At 35.9% G+C, this 25,204-nt stretch overlaps 2 protein-coding genes across 2 annotated transcripts in view; one reads left to right on the top strand and one right to left on the bottom strand.

Moving 5' to 3' along the window:
• Window positions 1-3,648: 3,648 nt before the first annotated feature.
• Window positions 3,649-5,028, bottom strand: LOC128216920 (protein ATP6V1FNB-like). The gene has a single exon (XM_052923634.1). It carries the CDS (start codon window positions 4,899-4,901, stop codon window positions 4,344-4,346), a length of 558 nt encoding a protein of 185 aa, XP_052779594.1. The 5' UTR covers window positions 4,902-5,028; the 3' UTR covers window positions 3,649-4,343.
• A 63-nt stretch (window positions 5,029-5,091) lies between these two features.
• LOC128217595 (F-box/LRR-repeat protein 5-like) overlaps window positions 5,092-25,204 on the top strand; it is a 50,917-nt gene continuing 30,804 nt past the window's right edge. Inside the window, exons 1-8 of the mRNA XM_052924840.1 lie at window positions 5,092-5,178; window positions 5,938-6,273; window positions 6,692-6,824; window positions 8,152-8,361; window positions 9,104-9,234; window positions 14,931-15,044; window positions 17,570-17,652; window positions 21,386-22,345. Coding sequence (XP_052780800.1) covers window positions 5,092-5,178; window positions 5,938-6,273; window positions 6,692-6,824; window positions 8,152-8,361; window positions 9,104-9,234; window positions 14,931-15,044; window positions 17,570-17,652; window positions 21,386-22,345 — 2,054 coding nt within the window. The remainder of the gene's footprint in view (window positions 5,179-5,937; window positions 6,274-6,691; window positions 6,825-8,151; window positions 8,362-9,103; window positions 9,235-14,930; window positions 15,045-17,569; window positions 17,653-21,385; window positions 22,346-25,204) is intronic.

The raw sequence follows: 25,204 nt of genomic DNA on the forward strand, positions 1-25,204 counted from the left end.
GTTTACCCGCTTTATCTTTTTTTATTTATGTTAATAATAGAAGCATTTATTTTAAGCATGCGTGTGACATTGATACTTGACATATTATTAAATCAGGTGGCTCTGCGCCAGTAATGTCGGTCATTTCGAAAGTTTCTCAAAATAGATTTATGAACGGGATGGTGACCGGCTGCTTTATACAAAGTTGAAAGAGTTACGTTCCTTATAACTTTCCGAACTCGCGCCCTTTTGTGACAAAAGACGGAGCTATTTTACATTCAGCTTTGTGGCATGTTTCAAAGTTCTTGCTTATATGTGCTCTTCAGTCGTATTAAAGTAGCATGTGATGTTTCTAAGTGATTTGTATACTCCTAAAAAGCATCATGCAACTACTTAAAGTGACACTCTTATTTATCAATGCACACACATACAGTATAGCAAACAACATGGAAAATACAATCGAAACTTGAAAATATAGCATATTGGTGAAACTGAACATCCGAATGTTAAATTAACTTCAATTGTGTTCACATCCTCATGAATACATTCTGGGGCATTTTAAATGCAATTTCGTATAACAGATAGCGATTTGTTTTGCAAATGTTTCAATCCAAAAATTGCTTTGTTTTGTGTTCATATTACATTGTCTTCATACCGCGACCGGTGTAAGAACATATTTTAACCCACATAAAATCATCATACTGGAGTGACTCCTTTTCTGTAAAATAGTGCCCCCCCCCCCCACACACACACACATCGCCACTAAAAATAATAAAATGACTCCCCGCGATCGTGTCTGTAAAAAGGTATATATATATATATATATATATATATATATATATATATATATATATATATATATTATATATATATATATATATATATAACCCCGAACAGAAGCGACTATGTGATATTGTAGTTTAAATAATTACATTAGGTCAACATGTTTGGTCATTTATAACGTGTGGTCTCAAAGTCTTAGTAATACAGCTGGTAATGCTGCAGCTATTGCTGTTAATACTACCACTACTGCTACTCCTATTGCCACTGTCACCGCCATCTCCAAAACACCACCACTACCTTCGCAGTGATCTACTATCGTCTCATAAGGTAGAAATACATTGTTTTCTGCAAATTTCTTTCAAATTGAACTCGGTATCCTTCGTTGTATATGTATTGTGATAATTCTTACTTGGTAGTAAGATTGCATATTTAAAAGTTAACAGATATAAAAAAAATCGGTATTAACTTTGAAAATAAACTTAGAATATAGCATCAATTAACATAACCAATATAATTTTAATCCTAAAGATGCTTAGATGACGAATTAGGGATGCAATAAGGCAAAATGTACAAGTCAGAAAGCAAGATGTAAATGGTTGAAAGCAAAATGTACATGTCAGGACGCAATTTTGCTTCAGTACCCTTCCATACTAAATGATTGCCAGTCCTGAAAATGCAGCTTGTGTTCTAAATGATGTTGATTATTCAATGTGATTTCCAGCAGATTGCTGTTCTGACCGTCATTACTTTTAAAAACGTTATTAGGAATTAGAAATGATGTTTTTCATGTGCACTATATGTCGAAAGTCGGTGCCACGTTTCACATATTGTATGCCGAATCGCCCTGCAAGGTGACACATTTTCCATTCGGTATTCGGGCGTCAAAGAGAAAGAACAGTCATATATTTGGTAATTCTAGGTTCAACTGTATTAAGCAGTTCATCAAAAATATCTGGAGCATTCTCAGGAAATTGAAGAGTGAATGCAGACCTTCCATTCTCAGGTCAGCCAGCAGCCGGTCATAATGGCAATAACGAGGTCTTCTTTCGACGTGCATCCAAGAACGCACCCAGAAAGATCTTCGTGGTCTTCTATTCTCCAATCATCACCAGAATTGTCAATGGCTTATCCTGATTCTGTTGATTCACAGCCATTTGTTGGAGGATATGCATATTATGCCTGTACACATCCATGACTTGACGAGTGGGAATGTGCCTGGTATCTACTATTTTGCAGAAGCGTGGTATGGGCGCAGCGTTGTGGGTGTTTGCACGCACTTTGGGCGTGATATAAACTTCATGGTCAAACCATGAACAGGCCACAGGAACGTAGCATTCACTTCGTTGGGTTTTAGTATGGACGACCACTGATAGTACGTCCCAAGTAGGTCCTCACTGCGTCATGTTCGGGCAATTTCCGCGCTACATGACTTTTGAACATGTTCAAAATCCGCGTATCAGGAACGCGGCCTCCGGAGACCATACAACGACTACGAAAGTCCAAAGTGCGCCCTCAGTACGTTCTAGAAGGTGGCACTGCGTTCCAGCCTGTTTTCATGAACGCGGCGAGCTCTTCATGGACGTACATGTAGCTCTGGTGTGATGGGGGTATATGGCATCACAACAAAAGTTCACTGCATTCAATTTTGCTTCATTTTAATGGAACTTAAGACGTACATTCTATAGAACTCTGTACCAATACATTACCATGGTCAGCGTTTCCAGATTTTAAATACACTAGGCATTGGGATTTAGTTTAATATGCAGGGGCGGTTCCAGAGCCCAGTTTTGATAAATATTGTTAGGCTTAAGATCGTAAATTTCCAGGTGTAACCATATTTTTTTTCGTAAACTGGGTTACAATAAAATATATCGTAAGTTCATTTATCGCACACACTAGGCCTGAAGGTGTGTAAGGTTTACGACTTAGATATTTCCTTGAAACGGGGCCTAGACTTGATATCAGAGCGTAACAACTAAAAAAAATAATGCTAAAACGTGGTTATAAGGTGTGTGTCGAGGGGAGGGGTCATCCCAATATGTTTTACAACATTTTTAATGGTATGTCTCGATGTATGCTTTGCTTTGCATACATAGACATCACCAGTTAACTTAGACAATCCTCATCCCTACAGTTTAGTATGGGTGCAGCATTGAACGGCCCTGTTCACAAATTAAAAAAAAAGTTTTGTGTATCACAGGTATTACGATTGATATTTCTTCTGCTTTAACGGATAAAATATTTCTCTTTCATTTGTATTTACCCTATTGATTTTGACCTCGTATAATGAACTTTATCGATCTCTTCAACGTGCTTTGTATATTTAAAATTACTTGAAGAACTATACAGCCTACTTGAAAAGATTTATTCAAATATAAATCTTTAAGTTTCAGACAATGCGTTTCAATGTTTGTCATTTAAAGATTACAAATCCGACGGGATTTGCTTCGTTCTAATCTTTATTTTTGAACTCATCTAGTTCGATATGCAATATACATAATAAGAAAAGAACCCCAAGATAAATATGGTACGTAATGGTCAAGCATTTCCGACCTACCATACGTAAAATTTAGAGACTGTCGACATACATGCAAGTGACATGAGCAATAATGAAAGGAGATCATGGTTTCGTCGTACAGCCCCTGTTATACGAGAGGGCAGTCGTACACAATCACATTTACAACGTATTTCAGTGTGTTCATGTGCTGAAAACCTTCTGTGGTGCTTTCGTTTACTTTAAAACATACATTACCGTGATTACTAAAATACGGCAGAAACGTTGAATTTCTGCCAACATCGTGTAATGTAGTTGAAGATATTCCCATGTATTGTAAAAAAATATGTTCAGTGTACTGTATGTATGATACAGATATTTTAACAGCAAAAGAGATAAAATCATTTTATTTGAATAATCAAAACAATAACCGATGAAATAGTGTATTCTATACAGTAATGACTTCATGAAATGAATTATAATTTCATACAAAATGATTTATACAAGCATGTATAACAGTGCAATAAGGACGGAGTGGTTGATAAAGGCTTGTAGGTCATTTGAAGTTGACCAAATATTATTGTTTACAATGATATACAATTAAACAGAGGCACGAAATATTTCAAATGCATAGACAATAGTAATATAATAAAAGTTCATCTAATACTCATTCAATAACATCTATGTAACAGACTTGAGCAGAAAACCATAATAAGCAGTAACTGTGAGCACAAAACAAAACAAAATCTCATACAGACAGATCCTTGAAAAGAATGAAGACTACTTTTAATACAAGCTCTCTACAAATAATACTGCTATGGAAGTATTAAATATGTACTGTACTGTACAGCTATCCTTTATCAAGCTTAACATGATTGAAACTACTCTGAAGCAGATTTTACAAATTTATTTTGCTGACATTTACAACAAAATTGATTAAAAAATGATTGTATATTCATTTATTTATATTTGTTATTCAATCTATGTGAAAAAATACACCCAGATACACAGGTTACTAATATTTGCACAATTATGTTGTTTTCAACTCAACCACTTCTGTAACAATCTCACTAAATTTCTAAAAGTCCTATGTATTCGTGGGAATTCCAGTCCTGGTGTAAAAAGTGTCAGCAACAATTCGTGTACGTCCATTAGCTGGTTTCTTAATTTCTTCTTTCTTAATAACGTCACCAAGCCGCCATCCATACTCCCAGGAACTCAGTAAAGGGAAAGCAAATTTGTCCTCAGGGTTCTTCTCATTTCTGGCATGGAGATATTGATATCTACCTTTTCCTTCCTTGGTGAAACCGTCGTAGAGCTGTTCCTTTACTTTTCCAGAGACGGGCCTCATCTCGGCACTCAGTGCCTGCCTGGAACTGCGGTCGGCCAACGCGTCATCAAAGTTCTTTATTTTCTTATTATATCTGGGTTCAACCATATCTTTCGGTACCTTTGATAAGAATCCGTCGGCTGGTTTCGCATCTCCTTCTATTTTTCTTCTGAATACTTCGAATTGTTTCGACTTCCCACTTTCTTTAGGTCCAAGCTTTGCATGCCATGCCAAACGTTGATCTCTTTCCTTGTTGTAAGATTCCTCCAAGAACTTTTGAATCTGAGTGTTGGCCGGATAACTTCGGCTAGCCATTTTATTTTATTTTTGTCCTCACAAATCTGTAAAATCAATCAAACGGGACTTCTTATTATTAAAAGAAAAGTCAATATCGTCCCTGCTACTTTCCTTCTGACAGCGTATATCAACGTCGCCTGGGAGATGTGACGTCATAGCTATCGCCATTTATCGCGAAAACTCGCGAGAACACAAAACGTCAACAAACATGGCGCCCGGCTGTCCTGAAGAAGTAGACGTGTTTACAGTTCCTCATTCCAGAATGAAGGAACTGGTTTGCCAATACCTTGACATGGTAAATCGCTAGAATATTTTATATGCAAATGAATTAAACCGCAAGCTGTGTTACATATGAACAAATTGCAGAACATTTCATCCGAGAATCTAATCATTTAAATGTCATATTTATTTTTCTAAATTCTATTTTTAGAAACAGTGTGAATTAGAATAATATTTTAAGATTGTAATAAAACGGAAGGGTGTCAAGTATTTCCGACCTACCATACGTTTTCTTAAAAAGCAAAGAACCTCAGACTCAGTGAATCGTCTTAAACAGTGGTTGAATATAAATGATTTCATCATACTCACATGGCTGTTGATGTATGAGTGACAGTGAAATCCTACAGAATCTAAAGGGTTATGTCGGTAGGGCACCTAAGTCCTTTTAAAATCCCCTCTTTCTGTAGAAAATGAGTTGCAGGAATTTCTCTTGTTATATTTCAGAAGTATAGTGAAGTGATACAATTTGTTTGGTCATGTAACACTGCGTCTTATGTAAATTACTTATTTTATGTTTTGTTTAATAAATCATTTTGTCTATTTAGTGCATGCCGATCAATGAAAATCTTGATATTTTCTACATTTTTGGTCTAAATACGTATATCATCTTGTGGCATATGATTTCAAATATCAAAGGCGTTAGACACCAGAAGATTCACTTGTATGGAAATTTTTGAAAAAAGAAAATTGTCAAAATCTTGACATCGTAGTGTACAACACATTGAATATTACTTAATGATGTATAACATGTTAAACTTGGTATTTATGTTTTTAGCTTACTGCTACCAACTTCTCTGATGTTACCAAGTTCACCATGCTGCTGGGAATCTTGATAAGAACATTCAACGAGTTCATTGCTCATGAGCAGATTGAAAACCAATTCATCATGAAGAAATTAAAGAACAAGCTTCGCTCATTGTCGATACAGAACACAGCAGTTTGTAATTGTCACAAAGACAACAGTTTGTCGGACATGCTGTCACTGCTCCAAGATGGCTACAAGTGCACAAAGAAAACTGAGGCTGACCGGAGAAATTTTGGCCTCCAGCTGCGGCAAAGTCTTGAGGAATTTACAGAGACATTCTTACCTCACATGGCAGAGGAGGAAGAGGTATGCAGCTTGAAATTAACTAAGAATGATGGACTGATTTTTGTGCTTTCATCTTTTCTTTACATCTTTCAAAAACAGTCTGTTATATTAAAAAAATATTTCTCATAATTAATCCTCCTCCTATCATTGTTATTTGAAGAATTTAGTAATAACAAAATGAAAAGACCAGTGTTTGTAAAACAACAAGAACTGTCTAATTTAAGGCCCTTTCAAGCTTTCAATGAAAACACACCCAAGGTGAAAGGAAGGAAATAAAACTGACCAAATATTGTAATATAATTTACATACAATAATTATAATGAATGATATTAAATGACATCAAAAACCAATAATATTATGTTGGTATTTGGGCTGTCATTTTGATTTTAATTATTTTTGAGTTTCCCTATCACTGTTAGATTTGTAATTTGTATTACAGGTTTTCCAGCCATTGTTGATGGAGTACTTTACGGTGGATGAGTTGAAGCAGATCAAGGCCACCGTCATCCAGAAACACTTCTGTGCAGAGCCGGAAGACATGCCAGAGAAATTTGTTAATGATAACAAATCCAGTATGTGCTCAGACACTGTTTAAGTGATATTCACATTTAAAATCAATACATACACATTATATAAGAAACCTGAATATAGAGTTATAAACCTTAAACGACTTACTAAATAATGCATTTATGGAAAATATTAATTACTGATAACAAGACTGTAACGGTGTACCGGTATTTAAAAGCTGAAAACGCACAAATATTAAATGACTGGTTGGTCCTTTTAGATTTACAGTGATCAACTATAATCTCATAAGGTAGAAATACCATGTTTTCTGCTCCTTCCTTTCAATTTAAATAGGATATCCTTCATAAGAACCAGTGTTTTTGATATCTATTCTTCCTTTTCAGTGAATAAAAATATTTGTATTAATCTTGGTACATTTTATTTGGGTGTAAGAGTGCATTTTTAAGCTAACCTCATAACTTTAGCCGTACAAATGACTATCTGAAACAACTCCTCAGTTTAGGTCGTTAGGTCAAATTTGAGAAGAAAAAAACTCTGTCATTCAATAGTTTTATCCAATTGTTATGAAACTTGGTCAAAATACTTGCATGCACAGAGGGACTATTTGGCACATTTGTTTTGTACATATAGATGTCATGTTACATGCAAGACATACTTCCCTACTGCAAAGTTAATGTGTTCACTACATAAAGATGACCTGTCCCATGTCCGTACCTCAAAGGCCAAGGTCACATTTACTGGTTTCCAGTATGGAATGCTGCTTATATGCATATACATTGTAGTTATTCATGTGCCAGCTGTAACTTTGTTACGTACAGAGGGATATTATAAAATTGTGTTTGATATATAAAGATGACATAAAAGAAATGCAATACCTATGACCCTACCTTTAAGTTCAAGGTGACACTTGGAGTTTAATTATTATGGAACAATGAATACATGTATATGCACATAGATTATAGTTGGTTGTTTCCAGGCTGTAACTTTGAGAGGGATTTTAAAATGAGTAATCCATGAATTTGATGGCGCTTCAGGGGCATTCATCACTTACTGTGACAACTTTTGTTTTCTTATATATTCCACCTTTTTATCTTCATTACTTTTGGTCAGAATATTTTAATCCAAGACAAAAAAAATATATACCTATAGTTCTGCTCCAAACAGTGCAATAAAGGGTAAAAAATACACCCAATTATTAACAACTTCCCACTAGCTATACATCCTTTTGAAAACACTTTTGTTTTCATAAAAATCTGGCTATAATGTGGTGTTCAGCATTGCCTCTTGTTTTAGTATAATGTGCATGTAAGTGTTGCTATACAGTGTTTTTTTGCTTATTTATTGAGAGCTTTTTCTTGTACTTAATTCCAGGCAAGCCGATTAAAAACAAAAACGCAGTCCCTGAACCCCCTGTGTACCAGCCCTCACTGGATGCATTACCTGATGAGGCCCTTCTACAGGTGTTTTCCCACCTGGACGTACAAGGCCTGGCGAGGTGTGCACAGGTTAGCCATAGGTGGAACCAGATCGCAATGGATGGATCACTGTGGACACAGCTCTATCCTGTTAGCTGGTCTAGAGGTATGGCGTATGGTGATAGGTAATTTTTAAAATTGTAATACTGTTGGTTTTATTAAAATAAGGGATTTTATTGGTATTGTAACAGAACTGTGCTTAAATTGTTATTGTTGAAAAAAAAGGATAAATGCTGAATAAGCGTAAACTTCTTTGGTCAAAATAAGCCCAAGCCCATAAACACTATACTTGTTATATGTTATCTGATCTTGCTCACACTGTGGATTTTATAGTGCAGGCCTTGTTGAAAATGTTGATAACAAAGCACAAGCTAAAGAACTTTTACTTGTTTGTCCAAAAGTCTAATTTTGATGGCTGTATCTCCCCAAAATCTTGAAAACAACAATTTTACTTTATCAGCTACCAGGGATCGAATTTAACGGTCGCTAACTCGCAAAATGCGAGTAAGAATCGAAAAATGCGAGTAGAAAATCCTGGCATTAAATAAGTGCTAGTGGAACCCACCATTTTGCTAGTTGAAAAAAATGGCACTAGCAAAAACTTGCTAGTGGCAAAAAAAGTTAAATTCGATCCCTGAGCTACCTACAAGTACTAGTTTGAAATGACCAAGAAGTTCATTATAAATGATTATATGATATAGATCAAACTTGTCCTAGTACACACATCTTTATTTAGAAAAAAGAAATCTTGCTAAAATGGTGTAAAAAATTAAGTCATAAAATCAGTCAACCAAGTCATTAAAAATTATGAATAATGTATTCTTCCAACCGCCCCATGCTATATTCAGGTGACTGGTCAGCAACATGTGGTATAGACGAAGAAGTCAGCCAGGATGTGGCCAGCAAGTTGGAAGGCCGGCCCCTGGACGAGGATGCAGACATTGACGAAGCCGATACCTGGGACACTGAAGCTCAACAGGTGGGGCAATTGGGGAAATGTGATGTAATAGAGTGGGTAGGATTGTAAGTATCTTCCATGGCCTAGAGTGTAAGATAGGTTCATTCCGACCTGAGCTTAGGGTGTTTTGCGGAAACATTGTTTATGGAGTTTCCGCAAAACACCAGGGCTGCGCTAAGGTCAGGATGAACTTATCTTACACGAGCGGCTATGGTTGATGCTTTTTCTCCCATCTCAGTTAACAAAATTAAGTAAAAATGATTTTTTTTGGCTGGAACTCTTTTGTGCTTAGTGAAAATAATTGCGTATGGATATGTGATAATTCATGGTTGTCAGGGATATGCGCGCAGTGATTCAGATTATGTTAATAGTCAAATCGGTCTTTAAATAGTTCTAAGGAGAATGAAGCATTATTTCTTGAAAGGTGTGTGAAAACTGTTTTATGGTGACATTTGAAGCGAGAAATAATTAATTAGCGTTCTAAATAATGCCACAAGACAAGGTTTCCATGATGCTACTGACAACAGTCTTTAACAAGAGAGGTAATTACAATGTGGTGACCATTAAAAAGGAATTACATATGGGATCTTCTGTGACCGAGTTTTTATAAGGTTATAGGGCTTGCAGGCATTGGAAAGCTGACTGGAAAGTCAGTAAACAAACTATCTGGTCATGTTTTTTAACCTATATTAATAAATTAAACCCACCCTTACCAAAGCAGGATAGCTAGAATGTGGGTAGATTGCTGTCATTTGGGACACAGATTTGCTTGAGGTTAGGGGGTATGGTGTGTTTGTTTGGTTCATGGAGGGAAAAATGATCTTCACAATTATTTATGGGTTAATTGTTATCATCCTGGGATGATGAATAAGGTTTGATTTATCTGTTGATCATCCAGCCTTGTTTGTTTGACTCTTATATGGAGAATGAAATGACATTAGAACCAGATTTTGATTGGACGGCTAGTATTCACCAACAATATCCATGCATCTAAGGTCTTTTTAATCACAGGGACATAGAAAGTGATGCAGATCCCAACAGGTGCCCCTGGTTAACTTTAAATAGTTGCATGTAGCCTCAGCTGGGTAAAGTCAGTCTTGATCCTGAAAACAAAAAATGATTTTTTTATGGGCTTCTCATCAAGTCATAGGACATAATACAACACAAGATATTTCAACAAATTAACAAAGCTAAAAATCCACTAGTGTTATACAATTGTCAGTTACCACAAAATCTTCTGATGAGCAGAACAATAAAGGTGCTGTCGCTCAAAAATTATTGTTTTTAGCTCGACTATTCGAAGAATAAGGAGAGCTATACTACTCACCCTGGCGTCAGCGGTGGCGTCGGCGTTGGCGTCACACTTTGGTTAAGGTTTTGCATGTAAGCACCTTTAAGTCATTATTTCAGTAAATACATCAGTTATTGCATTGAAACTTTGGATATGTATTCCCAACTATCTAACATACTAAATTAATGAAGTTAGATAACAAATATTTGAATATAATGCAAATAATAGGCCTTTATTATTCGACTTAGAAATTCTGGTTAAGGTTTTGCGTGTAAGCACACATAGGTAAATATCTCAGCAACTACTTGAGGTATTGCATTGAGACTTTATACAATGGTAGTCAACCATCCAACCTACTTAATTAACCAAGTTAGATAACTCTAGTTTGCATTTAATGCAAAATAATTGCCCTTTATTATTCTACTTAGAAATTCTGGTTAAGGTTTTGCATGTTACCACATTTAAGTCAATATCTCAGCAAATATATCATGTATTGCATTGAAACATTAGATATGTATTCCCAGATAACACTTTTTTGAATATAATGCAAATAATGGGCCTTTATTATTTGACTTAAAAATTCTGGTTAAGGTTTTGCTTTAAGCACACATAGGTTAATATCTCAGCAATTACTTGATGGATTGCATTGAGACTTTATACAATGGTACTCAACCATCTACTTAAATAACCAAGTAAGATAACTCCAGTTTGCATTAAATTAAAATAATGGCCCCTTTATTATTCGACATAGAAATTCTGGTTAAGGTTTTGCATGTAACCACTTTTAAGTCAATACCTCCGCGAATACATCATGTATTGCATTGAAAATATACACACAGGCTCCCATCTGTTTAACCTTATTTAATCAAGTAAGATAACTCTATCTTTTACAATATATAATTTTTGCCCCTTTATTATGCACTTAGAAATTCTGGTTAAGGTCTTGCATGTTAGCACACATAGGATAATATCTCAGCAACTATTTGATGTATTGCATTGAGACTTTATACAATGGTATTCAACCACCCAACTTAATTGAATAACCAAGTTAGATAACTGTATTTTGCAAATAATGGCCCTTTATTATTAGACTTAGAAATTCTCGTCAATATTTTGCATGGACATTTATGTTAATATCTCAGCACACCATGTATTGCATTGAAGTCTAATCTAACAGTGATCCATGCATGTTTCGCCAAAACTTTTCAATCCTTACATTGAAAAGCTGCGGAATAGTCTAGCGCGCTGTCTCTGTGACAGCTCTTATTATTCATTTTAATCATGTTTGGTTAAGTAGAGAAAGGAAACATTTGTTTGGTTTGGCCTTACTTCAAATTGTAAGGCATCAATTATTAATTTAGAGGTTGCTGAAATCACCAAAGTTATATAACTGAATGACCCAATTGAGACAAGCAGACCAATAAACAATGGTGCTTTGTTTAATATTTAATAAAATAATTAGACAGATTACAGTAATATGTGCGATCTCTGTGGAATAATATGCTATAATTATATTTTATGCCAGTATTCAAACAGCATAATCATGTCCTAATCGTTATAATTATGTACTTAAATTAATTAGCACTTATTCCAAATTCCATTTACTTGGAATATGGTAATATTTTCATAAGGATATAGAGGTTAATTGTTTATTTCAGTTTTAGATCACAACACATTTCACAGAGTGAGCACCAAAAACTAATTCAGTGAGATAATTTATATTCGTTGGCTTGAAATTTCTTGATTTTTCATAAAAAAATGACAATTAAGTGGGTTTTTAAAATTATCGATTTTCATTTTTAGAAAAATTAAAAAAATAGAAAATGCGACCCTAAATTGTCTCCAAATTCAGCATGCACTGACCTCATGCTATGTATCATCTATGTCACACAGTTTATAACACTTCAATGGGACAATATGTCAATTAACGCAGATACCACAAATGGATAATAATCAGCTAGTTTTACATGTGCTGCACAGGAGGTTGATAATCAGCTTGTTTTAATGTTCTGGCAATGTCATATAAAAGAACAGAATGCAAGAACTTATAATTGAAATTTGATTTATTTTGCCCCCCTTCGAGGAAGAGGGGCTATATTGCTTTGCACATGTATGTCGGTCCGTTGATAGACCAAAGCTTGTCCAAGTGATAACTCAACAATTCCTGGACCTATTGTCAGCAAACTTGACATGAAGGTTGGGCCTGACTTGTAGATGGCCCCTATTGATTTAAGGGGTCATCAGGTCAAATGTCAACGTCACAGTGACCTTTAATAGGGAAAAAATGTCAAAGCTTGTCTGAATGATAACTCAATAATGCCTGAACCTATGCATCAAACTTGAAATTGAGTCTGGGCCTGACCAGTAGATGACCCCTATTGATTTTAGGGGTCCTCCAGTTAAAGGTCAAGGTCACAGTTTCCTTGAATGCTAAAATGTTGTCCGAGTGATAACTCGACAATGCCTGCACTCATGGTCCTCAAACTTGACTTGGGGGTAGGGCCTGACCAGTTGATGACCCCTTTTGATTTTAGGGGTCAAAGGTCATGGTCACAGTGACCTTGAATGTGAAAGGTTGTTCGAGTGATAACTCTACAATGCCTGCACGCATGGCCTTCAAACTTTACTTGGAGGTTTGGATACATGTTTTATCTGCAAAGATTGGTCATCATCTGAGCATGATTAAAAAAACTGTACCTACTTTCCCCACACTTTGAATGATCATAATCTTAAAAACTGTGTCAAAGGCATCCAACGTCAATGACAAATAAGCTGTCATTTCAGTCCATGCATATTTAATTCAATTGTCCAAATATTCTTGACAACATGGGGCTCATGGGGGGCAAAATGTTTGACAAACCTCTCTTGTTATCATTGAGGGTAAATAGTATATAAAATTAATATAAAACATGTTAACAGTAAAAAAAAACCCAATTATTTAGGTACTTACAAGTTGTATACTGCGGCCATTTATATTTATGTGACTACATGTATACTCTTTTACATAGACAGAATGATTTCAGAATTAAAAGTCAATTTTATGTTGGGATCTTGAATTCGTTGATAAACCAGAACCCACAAAATCCCCAAAAATTAATGTCCAGCATATGTTTATGATTTCACAGTATATGCTTTTGGTATTCTTAATGTGAAATGTATTGCACTTGTACACTTATACACACTTAAGTGACCCAACCCTTAGTGAATTAAAAAAAAATGGATTTGAAAATGAGCTCAAATTTTAAAAGATTGGATAATTTCAAAAAATAGTACAGTAGAACACGCTATTTCGAAGTCGTCGGGGCCCAGCTAAATACTTCGAAATAACGATTATTCAAAATAAACATTGAGAGAAATAATCCAAAGTTCCACCAACGATTGTCTACGAAATCTGGCGTATCCGAATTCTACTCTACCGGCGTCACAAAATATTTGTGTCGTGAAATTTCAAATGGCTGCATTATACCATTGTATTTTACACTATGTAAAGCGATGTTTAATAAAATCCCAAAACATATATTTTTTTATTATTTTATTTACATAAATAATAATATAACAGAAACATATAATAGCACAAATTACAGCATAAATTGTAAACAATGTAGCACATTAGCACAAAATAGCACATACCGTAGTATAAGAGGACACCGGAACACTTAAAATAATCACTATTCAGTCTTTTTTGAAGAACGCTGTTATGTCCTGTTGCACTGTGTTGTTTGCTCCATACACGCGCCAAATAACCCAAGGCATTCCTTAAACCGCGATAATTGTACCTTATTATAACGTTAATTGGTCTGTCACGCCGATGTCAGCGTAGGTGTGAAAACACAACAAAGCGAGGAGCATGGGTCGTCTGCTAGCGGATTCGAAAATTACATCGACTATTTTTTGTGCACAGTTTCGAATTCAAAATAAAGATTGATAAATACACGTGAAAAAAACGTATTTGGGACCGAATATTTAGTTCGAAAAATTGATTTATTCGTAATAGTGAAGTTTGGTTTAAACATTAATTTTTACATTGAATAAAGAAGGAAAAAAATCGAGACCGAAAAAAAAGTTCGAAATACCGATTAATTCGGTTTATCTGTGTTCGAAATAGCGGTGTTCTACTGTATTTTAAATATTGATAAATCTAGTGATATAAAACATCATAAAACAAAATAATTGGCCATACATGATGTTTGTTTATGAATTAATACTTAATACAGGGTTCTCAATAAGTTTCGGTTAAACCGTCTCAAATAGTAAAGTAACCGACTAGCTTCTACTTATTCTACTGAAAATTCATTTAGTTTTCCAAATTTGAACCGGCCCTATTGCCATTTGAACCATCCATTTTGGCCGGCAGCCGGTTCTTATTGAGAACACTGTTAATATAAAGCAAGTTACTCATAAATGATAATATTTATGTAATTTTCAGATCCAACATGAGTCCAGCATGTTGACGTCGATGTGTCGATACTTGTTACCGAGGGTTGGGCGTTCCGTACAAGTGTGTGATCTTGCCTACAGCAAGGGGCTGACCAATGGCACAGTGAGTGGAAAATCAGGGCTAAAGTTTTAACAGATTTTGTCCTTTTTAGCTTGACTATTCAAAAAAGGAGAGCTATACAATCAACCTAGCAATGGTGTCACACCTTAAGGTTTTGTATGTAAGCACTTCAAGTCATTTTCTGCATTGAAACTTAAGATATGTGTTCCCAACTGTACAACCTAATTAATTAATGAATTGAGATAACACTGATTTGAAAATAATGCAAATTATGGGCCTTGATTAATTATTCAACATAAATACAGGTCCTTTAAAAAAATATTAAGTGCAGGGAGCGAATCTTATTATGGTACGAACAAGAAACGGTATGAAGGTTATATTCTGGTCAGCTGTTATTAAATTGTCTTTGGTTAAATAATGTTTAATATGGTGATAATTTAAAACAAATGACATTGATTGTCTTAATGACATCTTGCCATTGTTTACAAGTCTGCAATAACCGTCTGTTTCAAAAGCACAAATGTTTAAAATGGTGTGCCTGGTGTGTACGATAAAAATATCAATTGTTTTCAAAGGTTTATTAGTCCTAGACAACATGTCTTGATCTAATAGCAGGAAACAAAATTGAGATTGATTTATATCAGCGTATGGCTGTATAAACTTGATATTGGCAGACATATGTTCGAAAATAGGCTCTTACTGTCTAGTTCTAGCATCATTTCATCCACCTCTTAGACCAATAAATTGACTGTTTGTGCCCAAATATGATGATGCAAAAAAATTATTATAAATGAAAGATCTGGTTTCAGTTTGCTATTAGGCCACACCAAATTAATGTTTAGTTCCTCGGATTTTTGCCAAAAAAAATTGGAGCGAGCGAGCGAAAAAAAAATAAAAATAAAAGTTTGTCAGTTTTCATAAAAACCGAAGCAACGAAGAGCGAAAAATATATTTTTCCTTATATTCAATATAAATAAGAAAGATTGTTCCAAATAATTGCCCTTAAACCCATTTTAATGCCATCTTGAACTGAACCTCTAATGGACATTGGGAAAATGTCAGCATACATACTATTTATTCATCCTTGTTTAGTACAAACATTATATGGATAAATCTAATTTCTTATATAATTAAAACGTACTTTAATATGACAATCATTCATAATAATAAATAACCCTGCTTTTGTAAAAAGTTTGAAACGACTTATATAAATCTACCTGAATCAGTTTAACATCATATGCAACTGTATTTAGACATAACGTAGGATTTATTTGGGATTTGTAAAAAATGATCACTTACACAGGCATCATCAAACATCAGACTCCATATAACATAGACTAAATTTTGTTTCTATTATCACAGGAAATGCAATGACATGTGCTTATTAAAACAAAAAGAACAAGGGTATTTTTCAGAGTACTTTTTTTTGGTTATTTAGTTTTTTTATGCACCAGCCAATTGTATATGGCCCCCCCCCCACCCCCCCCCCCCCTAAGTCCGTAATAGCAGGGACTTTGACTTCAGGTCTCTCAAAACCGGGGTAAAATACCCGACCTGCAGGGACACACTGCTGGTAAAATCCCTGCCAAATGGCCCCCGCAACCCCAAATACCTATGTGAGGCCCATTCCTGACTATTTTCAATATGAAGACAAAACCACATTCACTAGGCACTGCGAGGCCACCTGAAAGGTAAAAACACAGCCCATTGCCTCTGCTGTCCCCGGTATACCCCTGGAACAAGGGCGTGGGGTGGGCGGGGCAGTGGTTACAATTGACAAGTGCATTACAATCCCGGATTATGCTGCTAATAAAAACAAAATATAAGGTGATAAACTTAGGCTTACTTATGTTGAGGTATATCCAGACCAGTGTTTATATCGCTATTTGTGAAAAGATATTTGCTCAAAACTGTTGTTTTGTCAGAATTTGATCAACAATGAGCTTGATACATCAATTTGGACCAAACAATGACACATGTTGCAGTTAAGTTGACCTGTCCGATTTCCATTCAAAACGGAAACGAGTCACTAATTACGCAATATAATCGCTACCAGTCTTAGATACCAGTACACATTCTTTATTGCATAATGATTGCTTTAAATAATGATCCTTTAGTGCATGAGGCGATCAACAATGACTTCAAGCATGAAAACATATTTATTGTCAAAAATAAGATTTAATTTCCAAACTTTGAGCCAATGTTTATACCGGAAGCCGCCATTTTGATTGAATTTATTGAAACCCATGCTAAACCGATCGATATACAGTATAAAAACACTACGCATCGGTAACTTCCATTTACAAAAACACGAAAACTAGCGTAAAAAAATTATACTTGATTATTTTTAGCCTTTTAATAAATTATTACCTGAAAAAAATCTGCTTGGCGATCAAAATGGAGGTGCGAGCGGACAAAAAAAATAAAAATATTTTTTTTACATTTAAAAAAAAATAGGAGCGGTAAATCCGCGGAACGAAATATGAATTTGGTGTGGCTTTACTTATATATTTTTTGAGGCAAAAGCTTTGATAAAACAAACTTACAAACCTGTTCATGTTTTTCAGCTGTACAAGTTTTTGAGCCTCTGTCCAAACCTGGAGCACCTTGACCTTTCACAGACGCGGGTCTCTGACCTTGGATTTAAAGGGTAGGTTTAGGAAGATATTTGAAGGGTGAATAATGTAGAGTAGTTTAATGGGTATAAAACAAAGGAACAACTAGAAACTAGGCATCTCCAAATAAAATACAGGATATTAAATCAACCAGAAAATACAAATACATTCAATATTAATAGTCTATAAATTGGGAATATGTTATTCCATTGTGTGGATTAATGTTTTTAATTACATTTTGGCAAAGGCCTTTATGTGCATAAACTTGTTGAATCAATTTTTTTTGGACATAAAATAAGAACAGTGTTGACTAGAAATGTATTTTTTCTTCACCATATGTAACCTCAATGAAATTTAAAAAAATAAAAGTACAGATAACCTATTCTCTTTCTTTGATCTTCACGATCAGGTAGAGTAGCACCTTTATTTGAATATGCAAATGACCTTTGAATGGTCTATCTCTTGAATTTGTTCATTCCACTTGAAACTTGTTTGCATTTTAAAATTTTGTAAATAATTGGCAGCCAATTCAAACATTAGTGATTCATTTATAGTTCTGGAATGAAGTCTATTTAACAAATGTTTTATGTCAATCTAGACACTGACTAACACTGTATGTTCCTATCCTTGCGTGTTAGATGCTTGAATATTGTCCATCAATTTCCAACATACATTCCACAGTACCACAGTATAGTGAGTTAATTGATTTAAAATGTTAAGTTTTCATATTCATGTCACATTATAACATTTATCTTCCTTTCACCATGATGCTGTACTAAATAATGCGTTTGTTGCATTATTGGGATAAAACTGGGATAAAACTGAAGGTTTTATGTTGATGTAGTTGTTAAATTGAACCGTTTTAATGGAGTCTTGTCAGCCAATCACTTATGCTCTTACATATTGCAAGACTTGTCTGCTGATGTATGTTTTGTCTAGGATATTTGTGGAATTAAGTGAATATGTTCTGACTTAATATGACATGCGGTTGAGACATTTTGACTGGGCTTGGTGATATTTGCATATAGTTATGCCCCCCTTCGAAGAAGAGTGGTATATTGCTTTGCACAGGCATGTCGGTCGGTCGGTCGGTCCGTCGGTAGACCAAAGCTTGTCCAAGTGATAACTAAACAATTCCTGGACGTATGGTCATCAAACTTCACATGACGGTTGGGCCTGACCAGTAGATGACCCCTATTGATTTTGGGGGTCATCGGGTCAAAGGTCAAGGTCACAGTGACCTTTAATGGTAAAATAATTTTAAAGCTTGTCCGAGTGATAACTCAACAATGCCTGCACCCATGGCCCTCAAACTTGACATGGAGGTTGGGCCTGACCAGTAGATGACCCCTATTGTTTTGGGGGTCATCAGGCCAAAGGTCAAGGTCACAGTGACCTTGAATGGTAAAAGGTTGTCCGTGTGATAACTTGACAATGCCTGCACCCATGGCCCTCAAACTTGACTTGGAGGTTGGGCCTGACCAGTAGCTGACCCCTATTGTTTTTGGGGCTCATCAGGTCAAAGGTCAAGTTCACAGTGACCTTGAATGGTAAAAGGATGACCGAGTGATAACTCAACAATGCCGGCACCCATGGCCCTCATAATTGAATTGGAGGTTGGGCCTGACCAGTAGATGACCCCTATTGTTTTGGGGTGTCATCGGGCCAAAGGTCAAGGTCACAGTGACCTTTAATGGTAAAAGGTTGTCCGAGTGATAATTCGACAATGCCTGCACCCATGGCCCTCATAATTGAATTGGAGGTTGGGCCTGACCAGGAGAAGACTCCTATTGTTTTTGGGGGTCATCGGGCCAAAGGTCAAGGTCACAGTCACCTTGAATGGTTAAAGGTTTTCCGTGTGATAACTTGACAATGGCTGCACCCATGGCCCTCAAACTTGACTTGGAATTGGGCCTGACCAGTACATGACCCCTTTTGTTTTTGGGGGTCATCTGGCCAGAGGTCAAGGTCACAGTGACCTTGAATGGTAAATGGTTGTCCGAGTGATAACTCTACAATGCCTGCACCCATGGCCCTCAAACTTGACTTGGAGAATTGGCCTGACCAGGAGATGACCCCTTTGGTTTTTGGGGGTCATCTGGCCAAAGGTCAAGGTGACAGTGACCTGGAATGGTAAAAGGTTGTCCGAGTGATAACTCGACAATGCCTGTACCCATGGCCCTCAAACTTGACTTGGAGGTTGGGCCTGGCCAGAAGATGGTCCCTATTGATATTAGGGGTCATTGGGCTAAAGGTCAAGGTCACAGTGACCTGGAATGGTAAAAGGTTATCCGAGTGATAACTCGACAATGCCTGCACCCATGGCCCTCAAACTTGACCTGGAGGTTGGGCCTGGCCAGAAGATGGTCCCTATTGATTTTAGGGGTCATTGGGCCAAAGGTCAAGGTGACAGTGACCTTGAATGATAAAAGGTTGTCCGAGTGATAACTCAACATTGCCTGCACCCAAGGCCCTCAAACTTGACATGGAGGTTGGGCCTGACCAGTAGATGACCCCTATTGATTTTAGGGGTCAAAGGTCACAGTGACCTTGAAAGCGAACTTGACAATTCCTGGACCTATGGTCATCAAACTTGACATGAAGGTTGGGCCTGCCCCCTAGATGACCCCTATCGACTTTGGGGGTCATCAGGCCAAGGTCAATGTCACAGTAACCTTTAACGCAAAAAAGTTAACAAATCTTCTCCCACTGATATCTCAACAATGCCTGAACCTAGGATCATTAAACTTGACATGGATGTTAAGCCTGACCAGTAGATCACCCTTATTGATTTTAGGATTCATAGACCCAAAGGTCAAGGTCACAGTGATCTTGAAAGGTAAAAGGTTGTCCAAGTGATAACTCAACAATGCCTGAACCCATGGCCTTCAAACTTGACTTGGAGTTGCATCTGACTTGTAGATGACCCCTTATGATTTAAGGGGTCATTGGGTCAAAGGTCTTGAATGAAAAAAACTTGTCTGTGTGATAACGTGACAATGCCTGCACCCATGGCCCTCAAACTTGACATTTAGGTTTCTGGTGACCAGCTGATGACTCTGGATTTTGAGTTCATAGAGTCAAAGGTCATGGTCATTACACACTCTATCCTCACACTTTAATGGTCATAATCTTAAAACTGCCTTAACGGCAACAAATCAGCTGTCATTTTGGTCCATGCATATTTCATTCAATTGTCCATATAATCCTGACAACATGGCGCTCAGGGGGGGCATAATGTTTGACAAACATCTCTTGTTAAATTTAAAGTTAATATGGTGGTTAAACACAGACATTTTAGCTAAGTCTACAAGGTCATGATTATTCCGCGGTCCTAATGCAAGAAGGCTCCTAGCCACATTAGAATATAGAAGGGTTTGCTGTCTTCTAGCTAAGGGCTTATGCCTTTACGTACCTTCATGATTTGATTATTTTAGTTTAAAGAAAAAAATCATCATTCTGTTGTTTCACATGAAACTATAAAAAAAGTCTTTCTTTACAATAATCTGTTTTATTAAGCACCAAACTTTAATTTTGGTTTATCGGAAAACAGGTTATGAATGTGCTGACCCCCTGAGTCACACAGATTGTGGCATCTATGTGTGACACTACAATAATTGCTACAGGCTACAGCATTATCATACATGTACAATACAATACAAGTGAATGGTGTTCAGTTTTGGAAGCTTTCATTGTTCATCTCTTATGTTCCATAAAATAGTTGCATTCAACTGATAGCTTTATCTATGTGTTATGTCTGTGTTTCAGATTCAAAAAAGGCAATTGTGGTCACAAGCTGCGGCATTTGGACCTCTCGGGATGTCTATACATCACTGACCTCACTCTGAGCAGGCTCTCAACTGCTCTTGGTCAGATTCCATGTCACATGACCGATAGCTCTTCTGTGATTGGTCATGCTGAGAGGCTAGAAGAGGATGAAACAAAGAATAGAGTCAAAGAAACCATCGTCGAGAAAAGTGAAACAGATGCCCCTGAGAAGAAATCTATGGTATCCTCTTGTAATGATCAGCAGAAAAGTGCTTTTAGACTGAATAAATGTTGTGGGAAAGACTTGAAGTCACAGAGTGCTAGTCATAGCCATTGTACGAGGGCAGGCCCTTGTAAAATTGGGTCTGGGTGTGATGTCGGGTTGCCAAACAGAGGATCTCGCAGGCGGTCTCTCTCATGTGGAGGGTGTGGTAACATGTGTGGCAGGGATGAGCCCGAAATGACTTGTGATGTTGGCTCTAGGCAGATAGAGGTGAAAAATCTTGCAGAGACTCAAAAAAGTGTTCAGAACAAGTTACGCGATGCCCTTGATCCGGGAAAAGGTAACAGACTGCCCCCTGCCTGGACTGGGTCCACAGTAGAAAACCTGGAGATCTTGAATGAAAGCATACTTAATGTAACCATAGATATACAACCCAGCAATACAACAAAATCCAAGGCACAAACAGATCTTAAGAAATCCCATAAATTTTTTGAAAATACACCTTCTGATTTAAACCTCGCTCAGACCCAAATGCCAGATTTCATTTTGTTTCCTAAGTGGGAAACTGAGGTTATGGAAAAGTCAGAAAATGAGTTAAACCAATCACAAATTACAGAGACTAAACACAGGCTGCTTGATTGTAAAGACAATGACAATCCTGGTCAAACGGGTTCTGGCAGAATTCTGGAGTTCTTGAGTTTGTCAGGATGCTACCAGATTACTGACGAAGGACTAGAGTAAGTATTTGTGTGCAAAATATGTACTCAAACACACCTGTAGATGTTAATTTTTTACTTCAGGGAGAAATCAGGCTGACGTAAATATTTCTGTACAATTTGATGAACTTAATGATGTTTTATGTATTGGTATGGCTTTTCACTTTAAACTATTTTTGTTATAAAGTTTAACTCATTGTATTTGATCTATAACAGCGAAACAGTTTGTATCAGTAAATTCATGTTAATGAAGTGATTGATTTTTAATTGATAATGTGGAAACATTGCAGAAGAAATGTAATACCATTGTTACCTCCCCTGGTATATAAATATGTATCAAGTTGCATGGTAAACATAAATGATTAACTTCACACAATATTTAATTCTAATTTTCTTAATCCAACTTAACATGACTTAGTTTTGTAGATGATTTATGATTATGTATCCAAGTAAGGTTTATAACAAATATTGTAATCCTCTTAAACTATTCAATATTGTATGTTTCTTCCTAACGTGGTTTTTATTTGACTAAAAGGTTAATCGTAAGTGCATTGAATGCCTGCTAGCAGTTTTATGATTTACTTTGCTTAACACAATTTAATATGAAAGATATTTGAACTTTTTGTCCTTGATATAAGGGGCCAAGGACATGTATGATGTCATGTTAATTTCAAATGTCTGGTAGGCTTTTGATAATGTTGTACAAATTCAAAGATAAAACATATGTAAAGATGACTGCCAAAATAATATAACAGATGATCTTTTTTGGATTTAAAATTAACTGTTGCAAAAGATGTCATTTCACGTTCCATTTCCGTAGTAGTAAAAAATGAAATGAAATGCATGAACTGTATAAATGATGTAATTTCATGCATTTAATTTTCAAATTCTTTTCAGAAAGCAGTAACGTTTCAAGCAATGCTAAGTTTTACTGTCTAGGCATCAAATTTATCATAATGATCAATAAATCCAAAATGAACTACTGTTTTAATCATTTAATACCTGAAACTGTTCAACTTTAAAAAAAGAAATAACCCAGTTACTAATTACGGTGTCTTCTGCAAAACACGCAATGATTTTGATTCTCATTCTAGTAAAATTGTGAGTTCGGAGTCTGAACACATTCAGCTATAAATAAATGGGTTTTACAATTTATTTCAAATTTCATAATAGCATCTTTCTTCATGCACACAGCTTATTTTTTGTTGTCTGGTGTGGAACGAAATGTCCTATTCTAATGTTTTGAGATGTATGTAATATCTTGGGGGGAAAAACATTCAAAAAATATTATCAATGTTTTTTGGAAGAATTTTGTTTGATTTAAACAAAGAAAATCTAGTCCCCTGAATGCATTTTACACTTGAAATTTCATGAAAATCAGTTGATTATATAGAAAACCAACGGTCAGATAAGGGATTTAATAATGAGTCTGTATTTTATGCAAAAGCAGGTCTAGTTTCCTGCATAATAGATATATAGCAATACAAGAATTAATTCATTCCAAAGATAAACCTAAAATCCAATTTCAGCTTAAATGCATATGGACTTCGTAACTGCTAAGTGTGAAATCCCTGATAATGCGAATGGCTACGTTGCTTTATATAAAACCTGCCTTGTATATAAATATTTTTCTTTTATGTTTACCTAGCATTAAGCTCTTGTATGGATTTCATATTTTCCCTATTGATTATTGACTGTTTGAGAAATGGATTTGTTGGAGGTCACATTTCAGTCTAGCTTGTGGGGTATATGATATTGAACAGATAGTAAAGAACTTCTATTATGTAATGTCATTTTCAGCTTTTCTTTTGATAATCATTTAGAAAACATTGAAAAAGTATTTATCAATATGTTTTTATGTTCAGTCAGACATCTGAATCCATATGAGCTGAGTAGTTTGTTTTATTACATGGTCTTTTAAATAATGTTGAAAAGGGATTTTCTTCTGTGAATCAAGAGTTCATGCTTTTGTTAACCCTGGCTGGTGAACCTTCGGGTCATTGTTTCAAATGCAAAGGGTTTTTATATATAAAAATGAAAGAAAAAAAGAATAGATTTATGAACAAAATGCAGTGTTAAGATTCACTTAAGGTATCTTATATTATTATGTAAATTGTGGATGCCAATTATTATTTTGGTACCATTTGACAGGATATTATGTTAAAAAAAAGAATAAATAAAATTACAGGAAACATATATTACAGGAAACATATATTACAAAAAAAAACACTTTATTTAAGTTCCAAGGATTGCAAAATGTCAAGGTGTTTTTCTTGATCTGTGTTGTACTGCCCTATTGTCACATGGAGTAGTTTATTGTTCATGATCTATTTTGTACTGCTCCCATGGACTAGTTTATTGTTCATGGCCTGTTTTGTACTGCTCCCAAGGACTAGTGTATTGTTCATGGCCTGTTTTGTACTGCTCCCAGGGACTAGTTTATTGTTCATGACCTGTTTTGTACTGCTCCCAGGGACTAGTGTATTGTTCATGGCCTGTTTTGTACTGCTCCCAGGGACTAGTTTATTGTTCATGGCCTGTTTTGTACTGCTCCTCCCAGGGACTAGTTTATTGTTCATGGCCTGTTTTGTACTGCTCCCAAGGACTAGTGTATTGTTCATGACCTGTTTTGTACTGCTCCCAGGGACTAGTTTATTTTTCATGACCTGTTTTGTACTGCTCCCAGTGATTAGTGAATTGTTCATGATCTATGTTGTACTGCTCCCAGTGACTAGTGTATTGTTCATGACCTGTTTTGTACTGCTCCTCCCAGGGACTAGTTTATTGTTCATGGCCTGTTTTGTACTGCTCCCAGTGACAAGTGTATTGTTTATGATCTATTTTGTACTGCTCCCAGTGACTAGTGTATTGTTCATGGCC

This window comes from Mya arenaria, chromosome 14 (genome assembly GCF_026914265.1).
Source record: "Mya arenaria isolate MELC-2E11 chromosome 14, ASM2691426v1".
Taxonomy (NCBI): Eukaryota; Metazoa; Mollusca; class Bivalvia; order Myida; family Myidae; genus Mya; species Mya arenaria.

Coding starts and splice junctions, on each gene's coding strand:
- LOC128216920 (XM_052923634.1), bottom strand. CDS start 4,901: ATGGCTAGCCGAAGTTATCCGGCCAACACTCAGATTCAAAAGTTCTTG.